Source organism: Ixodes scapularis, unplaced genomic scaffold (genome assembly GCF_016920785.2).
Source record: "Ixodes scapularis isolate PalLabHiFi unplaced genomic scaffold, ASM1692078v2 PGA_scaffold8__174_contigs__length_109621045, whole genome shotgun sequence".
Classification (NCBI taxonomy): domain Eukaryota; kingdom Metazoa; phylum Arthropoda; class Arachnida; order Ixodida; family Ixodidae; genus Ixodes; species Ixodes scapularis.
In genome coordinates this window covers 31,258,590-31,270,593 of record NW_024609883.1, presented here as the reverse complement: position 1 = coordinate 31,270,593, position 12,004 = coordinate 31,258,590, and the positions used below count along the sequence as shown (strand labels likewise).

The 12,004-nt window shown below is 47.0% G+C and overlaps 1 protein-coding gene across 1 annotated transcript in view; it reads right to left on the bottom strand.

Moving 5' to 3' along the window:
* LOC8031077 (ethanolaminephosphotransferase 1) overlaps positions 1-12,004 on the bottom strand; it is a 32,129-nt gene that overhangs the window by 6,066 nt on the left and 14,059 nt on the right. Inside the window, exons 4-7 of the mRNA XM_029969305.4 lie at positions 11,162-11,424; positions 8,918-9,023; positions 6,075-6,123; positions 4,930-5,110 (exon numbers count right to left, since the gene is read on the bottom strand). Of these exons, the coding sequence (XP_029825165.2) occupies positions 4,930-5,110; positions 6,075-6,123; positions 8,918-9,023; positions 11,162-11,424 (599 nt within the window). The remainder of the gene's footprint in view (positions 1-4,929; positions 5,111-6,074; positions 6,124-8,917; positions 9,024-11,161; positions 11,425-12,004) is intronic.

The window sequence follows — 12,004 nt, the reverse complement described above, 5'->3', positions numbered from 1 at the left end:
TTCAGCAAAATTTCAGAAACATGCATATTCCCTAAAGGACCGATTGATGAAAATACATTCACCTTCTACCCACACAATGTGTATAAACTCACATGTGTGCTTTGGAACCACCGTCTCGCGTTACTTTGCAGCATATAAAGCAGTGTTGGAGCTAAATTGAGTCAGAGTTTGGTGGAGCCTTCACCTCAACAGTTGTTGTAAAACAAGTTTGGCTTCTTGCAGAGCACTACCGATTCACTCCTTTATGCGGTGAATTAATGTATATGTGGGTGAATTCTAGATTAGCTTACCCTTATTTTATCGAGACATACAAGTTTTCAATGCCAAAAACATTGTTTGTTCCTCCGACAACCGAATTCTCGTAAGAACTAGTTTCTGCAGCACATCAATGATGAGCCAAACTTCCTTTTTTCTTGACATGAAAATTTACGAGTCGACTGATGCTTGACTATCATTATTATTAAAAAATAGCCCTAGATTTTTTTTTTTTTATTTCATTTATTGTTGGTTGATCTCTACTACTAGTGAGTAAATTTTCGAGATCATAGAGATAATGCAAAATCTTTTCCGCATCGGCCGCCACTCCTAGCATGCCGATGCAAAGCTCGACCCATGTGTTCTGGTGCAAAGCGGTAAAGCTCAACGCGAACGGCGGAGCGACAGTTTTTCGGAAACGTCCTCAACACCCAGGCACGCTACAGGCTCGATTTGACCAACCTGCTTACTTTCAGAACAGGCCGAAGTGAAGCGTTTCCATTCTACGAAGGTCACAATCGTGCCGCACGCCCCTTTTTGAGGACCGTCTCTTTCGCCTTTTTGCTTCGCTCAAGCTCGTCTTTACACGATTCTTCACAAAAATGTCATCTTGGCACGACGTGTAGCAAGCCTGCCACCGTGGCGCAGTTCGGAGCAAATAGTGCGCCGCTTCCGTTACCGCCGGGTGGCGCGAGCCGCATCCCGATAAAAAGGGTTCAGTCGCGTCCGTCCACTCAAACGACCCAGAACAAGGGCCCGCGCACTATGCGGCCATCAAGGATCTCCGAGCCACCACGAGCAGCAAACACGCCGAGGCTCGACGAGAGTACGGCGCAAGGCAGCAGACTTGCGCCAGCTATCGCCGCATCCCTACTGAAAATATTGCGGGACTGCTCGTTTCTTTTATTAGAGGACAGCCCCAATTTAGTGTTTTCAGACTTCCCCGATCTTGCTAAAACCACACAAACCACACTTTGTGTGGGTTTCGCGCTTGTTTTTTCAATGTGCGCCGCAGACGGTAGTCGGGGCAAGACAGAGCAAATGAGCGTGCCACACGGGCGCTACCTCGCATGTGGCTCTTGTACGACGCACAACGTCGACGAGGCGAGCGGTCGCACAATACGACGGCACATCGCTCTTGCTGGCATGTTTTGCCGGGAGCCCCATTCTTCTGGAGCAGCTGTGCTACGCAGCTCGGTGGCTATTGGGCAAGAGATTGAACTATAGGGGGCGCTCTGACCCGTTTGTTGTCCCCATACTCGGTGTTTACTCAACACAAGGCCTGTGCACATGCCCAGAGGCCTTATGGGCATGTTCATATCACCTTCTACAATGGAGTGCGGGGCACAGTTTAATGCAAAAAATACGAACAATCGACGAAGCGACGTTAAGTGCTGGGTCTATCCTCAGAGAATGCGAGCTTGACCACCTCGGCTTTTGTGCCGAGTTGGGACCGTGCATGCTGCATTGTTCATGCAGGCCGGAGTCGAAACAAAAGAGCCCCTCCTTCCCCTCTCCGGAGAACACAAACTCCAGCCGAACGCTGACGCCGCGTTCGGTTATGTCGGCCGAGCGCCGAGTCATTGTATTTGTTGTCCCCGTCTGTGTAGTTCTAAAGTTAACCGCTTGGGGCGTCGCGGTCGCTCCTCCTCCCCAATAATATCCAACTGCATTGACCCACTCAAACTTTATACCTCCATACAGGGTGTTTTTTTAAGCTTAACAGATTTGTTTAACAAAAGCCGTGAAAGTTACTTTTATGCCGCTTGTGGGGAGGTGAGTTGTATGGCCAGGGGGACATAGTAATCGCCAGATCAACATAGATGACGCTAATCGTAACGATCAGCCGGCTAATTATTTAATATTCATTAATTAACTTTTTAATTAATGAAAATATACATACGGTTCCAATTAGAAACTTGCTCAGCGTCATTGAAAACCACGAAATCAGTAATTTTCAGAAAGACTTTGAGCGCGTGAGAAGCGTATTAGTGCACTAAAGTTACCACTCGTGGAGCAGGTACAAAGCTAGCGGTTGCACTAAGGCACCCGTGCGATTTTTCCATCTCTTACCTAGCCCCAGCCTTGTACCTGCTCCATGAGTGGTAACTTTAGTACAATACTACACTTCTCACGCACTCAAAGTCTTTCTGAAAATTACTGATTTCGTGGTTTTCGACGACGCTGAGCAAGTTTCTAATTGGAACTGTATGTATATTTTCATTAATTAAAAGGTTAATTAATGAATATTAATTAATTAGCCGACTGATCGTTACGATTAGCCCACTATAATATGTCCCCCTGGCCATATAACTCACCTCCACTAGTGGCATAAATGTAACTTTCACGGCTTTTTTTTAAACAAATCTGTTAAGCTTAAAAAAAAAAACCTGTATATAACCTTAACGTCCGTAACGCTACCAGCGAGTCACTTGTTCGTGGCACTTGTCCATGACAATTTTCGTATAGAAAATGACTCGTAAACACATTATGGGTTAAAACGTGGAATTCTACGGATAAAGTATCTGGGAAAATGATACAAAACTAAATTGAGAGAAGAAAGAACCATGCTTCACTAAAAGACAACGACAGTAAATGTAACACATCCAGTAAAATGTATGGCTCGACAAAAAGGCAAGAAAAACTAACACTAAACAAACCATAATCGGGTTGGCTCAGACAAATTTTAAAGTCAACGGGTGTGACAAGTTTACCTACGGTGCTAATAAACGTTTAGTGAGTGCCGTGTCAAAGGCAGAGGTTAATGACCGATCGGCGATGTTTACCGGTAAGCTATCGCCACCTGTTCATTGATGGTGCGAGAGAAAAAGGAACATCCAAACGAGTCAATCTTTAAATCAACAAATGACATCTGAGAATCTACAGCCTGCCTTTGCCCGACTGTTGGTGCACCACGTTGCCGGAACAACCACAACTGATCGCAAAGAAATGAGAGGCAAAGTAAAGACAGTGCCAAGAAAATCAATCTCACGCCTAGTGTAGAAAAAAATTAAATATTTGAACAAACATGCACTCTCACATTGGGGTGAGACCATGGTCTAGCATTCAGTTTCTCCCAACCAGGAAAGGTAAGCCACCAAGGGCAGAAGGTAGCCCATCTTTTACTAATCACGAGTTTCACAATTATAAGGTCCTTTCTGCTTCATTCCTTTTGGCTTCCACCGGATTCCGAAATATCATTAATGGTGCACGTTAAATGAATGTAAGCAACGATTGCAGGTTCCACAGTCATTTGATAGCAATAAATACCCAATTTTCTTTTAGAGCGCAGCTCTTGGGGGCCTGTTTCCGGCTTGAGCGGCGTCGGCATCGGCGTAACTGTGAGGTCATGTGACCCCCCCCCACACCCCGAGGTCACGTGACCCCCCCCCCCCCAGGTCACGTGACCCCTCCCTCCCAGGGTCACGTACCCCACCCCCCCCCCCCCGTCACATGACCCCCCAGGTCACAAGACCCCTCCAGGACACGTGCTCCCCAGGTCACGTGACCCCCCCCTCCCCCCCTGAGGTTACGCGACTCCCTCCCCTCGAGGTCAGGTGACCCCCCCCCCCCCAGAGGAGATTGAAGAATGAGGGGAAAAGGAGGAGAAGGAGGAGGGGTATACCCTCCCCTCAGTACCCTGCCCTGCTCCTCCTTAAGAGCTGCGCTCCAATTCGGCATTACACGGATCTGTAAATGGCTTTGACTTTTTATATGTTTTTTTGTTTTAGTCAGATGATTTTGGGACACCATAAGTCCCCTCTGACTACCATTCGGGTAAGAAAGATAAAGTGGCTACGAAGCAGCATAGCCAAAGCTCCCTCAGCACCAGATGTATTTTTCAAAAGTTAACTTACCTTTGTACTTTTTCATAAAGCGGCGTAGAATGCATTGTATGTTTGTGTTTACCTGTTATGATCTGCTCCGATCAGTTTGGATCTGTTTTGCCCTTTTGGCTTTGGTGGCTTAAGGCTGGTTCCCACATGCATCACAGAGCTAAATCAACACTAGAAACAGAGCAGTGTTGACTTGAATGGACCTTGGCAGTGATGAAGCACTGCACTGCTAATTTAGGAAGAAGTCAACGCTATTTTCAGCATTGAGTAATAGCACCGAGGTGGCACTGTGGTGTATGTAAAAAAATTAAAGGAGGACGCTTAAAACAGCTTACGTGTAGGAATGCGAAAGGGAAGGGGGGAAAATGTTTTCGAGTAATGTTTCTACACGTATTAAAGTTTAGGACCATGTATAGGACAACGTCCTAGAGATCGACGCCAGGTAAGGCATCTAGGACGATGTCGAGAACGATGCCTAGAGGATGACACTTAAGGAGGCTGTGGCGCATTTGAGTGGGCGGCCACATTTGCCTGCAAAAGCCGCCGTAGATGTAGATGCTGCTGCCGATGTCGAGGCCATACATGTAGACGCGGTTGCCTCACAGTCCATCCACAAATATCCGAAGCGCATCTTCTGCACACGGCACTCCAGCGGTGACATCATGCTCCCGCACTTAACTGTGAGCAGCGCATGCTTGATGACTTATTTTTATGGCCATCATTCGCAGGACAGGAGTAAGTTTTCACGCCAAGGTACAGAACCTTTACTCCGGAGCGAGACAGAATAAAGTTTGCAAGACAACCGGAGAAGGGGGAGACATGCACCCGGGCCACCCACCGAGATGTTTGAGAAGACGGTGCCCAGCACCAGGTAGAAGATGCGAGGCTCCCTCTCTAGGATGGAGTCCCTGGAGGCCAGCACCCAGGCCAGGGACAGCAGGAAGAGTGCCAGCACAGAGCCCATTGGACGCACCACCTCCAGGAGCGAGCGCTGCCGGAGGCGGCCCTCCACCCGCGCGCTGGGACCGCCGGAGAGGCGGGCGAGAGCCACTCGATAAGCCACGCTTCGGAGCACACTGAGTGCAACGCGTCTTTGACCGGTTTGGCTTAACACGCCCTAAAAAGTGGTCCTTCAATTTTCGCACCATGACGTCACTTAAGTGTCGTGCCGCCAGATGTGATCCTGGCGGTGTCAAAGCGGCGGTGACGGATGTGGCAGACGCCCGTTCTGTGCAGGTCGCCTGACACCCCACGCAAGTTTCAGTGGCCAGAAGTCGAGGCTCGCATTTGCACCTACTTTTTTGCCGGAACTCCTACTTTTTGCCAGAACTTCTAGCACCAATTGCCAAGATCGCAACATTCGGCGGCGTGACACTCCGGCTTCTGCAACGTCATTTGTCGCCGCTTTAGGACCACTTTCGATTCCCCCGAAATAGGTCACTAAGCGCACCAGTCAGTAGACACACTGCGGGCACCATACCTCAGAGTAACGACACTTCAGTCATCTTGTTGTTTCAAATCATAGTTGTCAGTTGTCTCAGTCTATCCAAAATCAGAGGAATTCCTTTTCTGCAATGTTCGCTCCCACTATGTTTGCTGCCACCATTGTGCCTGGATGCTGCATCGTGCATTCCGGACCAGTAGGTTTGTCAACGACAACGTAACAGGCGCCGCCGTCTCGAGCTCAGTCAGCGAAATCCCTTCGGTTTAACGACTGGTTCAACCGAGGCAGGCGAGCTAAGTTGGGTTCAATTGTCTTTAGCGGCTTAACGACAGTTAACACCACCTTGTGACTGTGACCGAGTCAACTGTTGTTCGCTCAGTGGCAGATGAGAGGACATGCATACTAGCAAAGGCATTAGACACCTCCCACTTTCGCTGTAGTCGTCGATGCATAGTGCCCCCGACGTTCCTCTACCACCAAAACAATCTCGCATTTTGGACAGGCTGCACCTGAGGGAGCTCAGCATCTGCCAGACTCACCAGTGAATGTTGTAGAGACACATTGGGATGGTCATAAAGAAGGAGCCCCCTGCAAGATAGAAAGTGGTCTACTTTCAGTCTGGGATACTTTACAGGCTGCCGCTTCAGTATTACATAATAAATGGGCAAGAAAAAGCCGAGCACATTTGACCACTAATGTGACCCACATACTAAGAAACTGATGCGCAAGCTCCAAAACTATAAACATTCTAGACTAAACTTCCAAGATCTTGGCTTGGCAAATGCACAACCCTCCAATCGCCATTTAAAGTGTAATCCTGCTCTATTTTGCACGCACGGGAAGGATGAACTTCTGGACACCCAGGAGGATAAACTTTTGAACACTCAGCTTAAAATTACTTCATTAAAGTTACCCCATAGTCCAGTGGTTCTCAAACACTAATGCTTTGGAGACCCCTTCTGGATCGGCGGAGGGGGGGGGGTTACTGAACGGTTACAATGACAAAAAAGTTTATTTTGATGCAACTTCGAAGCTCGGAAACTAAGAATAATCAGCCTTACTCACTCGGCACACAAGGTATGGTCCATTTAGCCTTGTAAAACAACCACCATTAGTAAAAAGATAAATGAAAAAAAAAAAAAACTTTATTGACAAAAATAATCCTTGGAGGGGAACAAGGGGACAAAGAACAAACACAAATCTCTAAACACGGCTGGGTGACATCCTTGTTCAGCTTGCTTGCACTTTTGCATTTAATTGCATTATCATCAAAACTTTATTGTTTAGTTTTACTGACAGCTGAGGACTTCAAGAACCCTAAGGCGGCCTTGAGGGACCCCAAAGGGTTTGTGGACCCACGTTTGAGTACCACTGCTGTAGACTGTTATTCATAATAAAGCGCACTATGCAAAGGTAAATCTATTATGAAGGACACTGTGGTAGTCTTTTAGGGGCACACCGACAATGTTTAATCAACTATCATTAGAGAACTACAGTAATACTCAACATTCCTCTCTGCTAGAAGTCATGCAGAATGCCTGGAAAAGGCGCCTCCTAGAACACATTTGTAAAAAAAAATAACTTAGTTCCCTGGAGACATTGTTTTGAGAGATTAAACAACTTTTTGGCCTTCTCTGTCTTTGATTGAAATGTAAACTTTTTGTGTCGTATGCTTTAAGTAAAAAAGATGGCAGTTTGATACTCTAGACTTATGTTACGGATAAAAATAACAGGAAGCGGGATGGCCAAAAAAACGTGTTTCTCGTTTAAGGCTCGTTAAATTATGAGGCGCTGGAGAAATGCAGCCTTCTGCGTTAAGTCCTTAATTCGAACTCTTTTTGTTCGCCTTCCGCCCATTGAAAAGCATGCGGGAAGGGCCTTTGAACACACCCGGTATCGCTGCGCCGCAGCGACACCAGGTGCGTTCCAGGCGGCAGGCACAAACCATACTGGTTGTGTGCTTGCCACCGCCGCTTATAGATGGCGGTAGCTGTCCAGGTAGGTTTGTGTCGACATACCGGACACGATCCTGGGGAACCTAGCCCTTAACAGCTCTGCTGTAGAAAAAGAATGAGTCTTTCCATCACAACGTTCTGCAAAGAAAAGCCAGAATTTTCCACAATGTGTGCTGCTTTTGGAGGGTCAGCAATTCCTTCACCATCACTTTGTTCTTCTCTTTTCTCCGTCCTTCTCTTCTTCTTCAGATCAGAAAGTCATTAACCTGTCCGTCTCTTTTTCGTCTCACACTCTTCTGCTGCACACGGTGACTTGGCTCCGCCCCATTGCGCTAGTATAGTCTCATTTCGCATGAAGTTCATCGTTTATAATAGAGGACCTCCCCAAGCAAGTGTGTGCGCATCAAGTTTCACTGCTCTGCACCGGCATGATGCTTCACCACTTCACACCGGCGTGCTATGAGCAGCAGCTGACATGACACAGCATTTCGGTTAGCTCAATCGGCTCACAAACTTTACTCGCTCTTTAGGTCGACACTCTTTCGTTGCGATTATAGATGAAACCCAACAAAAGGTCGACCTGCATTTGAGGAAGTGTAATAGTTTGTTGCAGCCTTGAAAGTTGTGAAATAAATGTCTGCATGAGTATTGCTTCCTGCCTCATCTATAGGCCAAGGGGAAATTGTGAGCAGCAGCAGAGGCTTTACTTTCGACGTTTCGAGCAAAGCCTGCTCTTTTTCGAGTGTAGGTAAATACAAGTTGCAGGATCTTTTGGGCAGACATCGAGAGGGAGAACGAAAGCAATATTAAAGAGACACAAGTTGACCCTATAAAATGCTCATACACAAGGGTCCACGTTTGCAACAACACACAGACATGCTATGGAGAAAAAAAAACACGCACAACTTGGAAGACTCGGTCGTGGCAGCCTCCAGGGAAAGCAAAAAATAACAGTAAAAGGAGGCGTTCCCTACATCCCCACGCCCACTTTAAAAGCAGAAATAACAAGTATATATCAAAACTACACGCATCACCAAAAACAAAAAAAAAATGAACAGATTAGTGAAGTGAACAGCAAGAGCCGAAGACAAGGAGATGATGCACGAAGCCATAAACCATCTTCTCAGTGTAACATGGGCCTGCTAGTTGAGGACATGCATTCCTTTTTCTCGTGTTTATGCTAAATTTTCTTTGCTTTTGAATCTATTACACCGACTGCGCGGTACCCGCTCCAAAAAAGCGTTATCCAATTGTTACTTTTTCCTGGATGATACATCTTCCCGAAAAACACAACTATGAGATCCAACCGCTGGGTAACGCAAGCCGCCCCCCGGATTCAAAGGGGGGCGGCATATGTATCCATCTATCCGCCCATCAAGTTTGCTGGACGAGGCAGAGCGGAGCAGCCCACGGCCGGCTTCACTCACCGTGCAGCATGAGCTCCAGGCACTCGCCAGCCCCAAAGCCCAGCACGGTGAACTTCCAGAACTGGTACGACTTAAGGTACGTCAGCACAAAGCTCGACAGCAGGATCTGGAGGGGGGGGAAGGTGCATATTAGGACAGCGTCCGGCCGGCCGCACAATGTGGGCCGGAATGTACCGAAAAAGTCTGACTCGACCCCATAAAAATCCCACCACGCGCCCGAAAAATTCAGCAGGTTTACTTCTCGCTCAATTTGGGGGACGGTGTTCCACGCGACGACGTCGGTAGGATAGTGTCACGACCCGACGTCACGTATGTCATGGGAATGGTGTCACGTGATGCTACATCATATGATGCAGTGGCACGTGACACTTTGACGTCATGGTGTTGTGACGTTATGTCACGTGGTACCGTGATGTCATGGTGCCACGTCATGTGACACAACTTTGAGTCAAGTCACGTGATACTACGAAATTTGTGTCCATGTCATAATCCAGCACTACTCAAAACTCGCTGCATGGTAATTTGTGTCTACATTAGTTTTTTCATACACTGAAGAAAACCATGCAAAACAAGTCACCCCCACACCAGCGGTTAGTCAGTGTGGGTTAGCCTGTTTTCGTCACAAGTTCAGGTCTGCACACTCCATTTTGAGCCACGTATTTAGCCACACTGGCTCGACCGCAACATCAAATATGATTGTAGAGGTGACAAATTTTGCACGAGTAGTGTGATGGTGGACATGCACAGCCCGAATGGACTCAGCAGCACACATGCTACAAAATTGGGAGCAGTCATATGTCGCCTTAGCACATGTCACCCTGACACTTTCCACGTTGGCGCGAGATTAATCCTTCACCGCCGCGCACATACGGGTTTTTGCTCAAAGAACAGCAGGTAATAGGCCTTCTCTTATTGCTTCTATGTACTAATCTAATGACTGCATTTGCACTAAAAGCACCAAAAGGCAAAGAGTAAATATGACGATGACACAAGTCGACTTTTGTTATCGTGGTCTTAAGAGGACATGCGGCAGGGTAACATTTTTTTCGTATTATTTACGATAACTACATCAAATTTTGACTATTTATAGTGCATCATTTCCTCTATAATTCTGGTGTTAGTTTCAATATATACATAGCTTGTATTTTTATGTTCTGTCGCAATGTCGTAATTGGATTATGGCCGTGCCCAAGTGCACCCCAGGCGAGCAAGATGGCAGCACCTGGAAGCCATGCTTGCAAACATGTATTCGCATCTCCAGCTTGTCGCCCACCCTCCCGCGGCAGAAACGGGAAGTGCTCTACTGAGGGTCCTCTGATTCTCCTGTTCAGCGAGCAAGGCGGAACCGCGCGCGATCATGGCTCGCGAAATGTCATTTCCGAACGCAAACAACACTCTTCACTGTCCCAACATAGTGCTGCAGCCGGTATGGGATTGTACCTTTCTAGAGAGTTTTAGTATTGTGTATAGAAGAAAACGAAAGTGTTGTGCATTTGCGTTAGAGTTCCGTGTCCCACACTGTGCGTGCGCCTCATCGCCTTGGCCAACCCAAGGCTGCAATTTTGGGCTCCGCACACGCGCTAAAGCAAACACACAGCGCTTGCGTTCGCTCATATATGCAATACTAAAAGTCACAACTGTTTCACCGGCTTTCAACGACAACGCAACACGCTGCAGTGAACAGGCGTGAAAGCAGGTGGGCATTCCTTCGAATTGGAAAGGCTGAGATTGGCATAACGACCGCCATAAAAATGAAAGTAACTAAATGTTATGAAAAGATTGGTAATCAAAAAAAAATTATATATCTTTTTTATTTTTATTTTTTTATTTTGGGGCATTTGGTCTGGAAGGATCGGCGACTTTGTAATTCTTGCAGATTGTCAAAAGTCGTGACTTGGATAGGAAAATACGCTTTACCCACAAAAATTACATTTTCTTTCATGGATTTCTCACGTTAGCAAGAATGTTTTGACTGATTTTAGACTATTTTTATATTATAACTTGGCAATTAAAAATGGTGCATTTGGCACCAGTGATGATTAATTAGCACACTTTTGATTAGATCATAAGCAAAAAATTATAATAGTTATTTAAAATTATATTAATTATATATTAGGCAGCTATAATAACCAACTTAATGGTACAAAGGCACGTCTAGAACCAGCTTCTGGAGCATCGAGTTGACCAAGAGCGAGGACCCCGAGGGAAGCCGAGGCCTCTGCCCGGCCGGAGGAGGACGCTCACCATCTGGGAGATGTCGTAGCCCCAGGGCAAGTAGAGGATGCCCGTGTTGTACTTCTCCCAGTGGGACAGGATGAAGCAGAAGTGGACATTGCAGAGGATCAGGAAGAAGCGCCAGGTGGAGCAGCTCAGCTCGGCCCGGCCAAACACCGAGTACAGGCAGACCGGCATGAAGAGGGTCGCCCAGCTGTCCAGGCCGTGGTCAAACAGTTCCCCTAGGGGCCCGCTGCTGCCCGTGTACCGGGCGTGCTTGCCATCTATGCCGTCTGCAATGGGGGCGACCGGTGAGGGGAACGTTAGAGGCCATTCTGCAAAACCGCGGCATACTTTGTGCGGTGCTGTATTACAATTTGTATTTTCTCGTGTAACCTGCCCGTGCCTGAAAAGGCCTGCACTATTTCAAATAAATAATAAAGGTTGGTTGCACCACCTTGCCATGCTTTTATGGCAAGTTAAAGTGTTGGAGCTAGTGAAATTGATTTCTTTTTATTTATTTAAAGTAGGTTTTGCCTATTAGGCTCTTGCTGTAATAATAAGAAAGCCAATCCTTCCCTTTCCCTTGTAAGTAATTCAACACTCTAGTAGTTGCCTATTGATTGGCCTACACTTCCCTGCAGTGCACAGTCGTTCTGCAGAGAAGCATAGCCGAGGCACAGGTGGGCTAAGTCCCAACCAATTCATTAGCCCCCTGTCAAAGACATTGTTCTTCCTGACATGAGAAGTCTCCGGCTGCACAACACACAGAATGCTCCAGAGAGCTGTTTGGGGGAACTGAAGGCAAGATACAAACAAGCAGTTGCGCCAAGAATACTGCTGCACTTCATGACTCACAGTGGCTGACTCAAC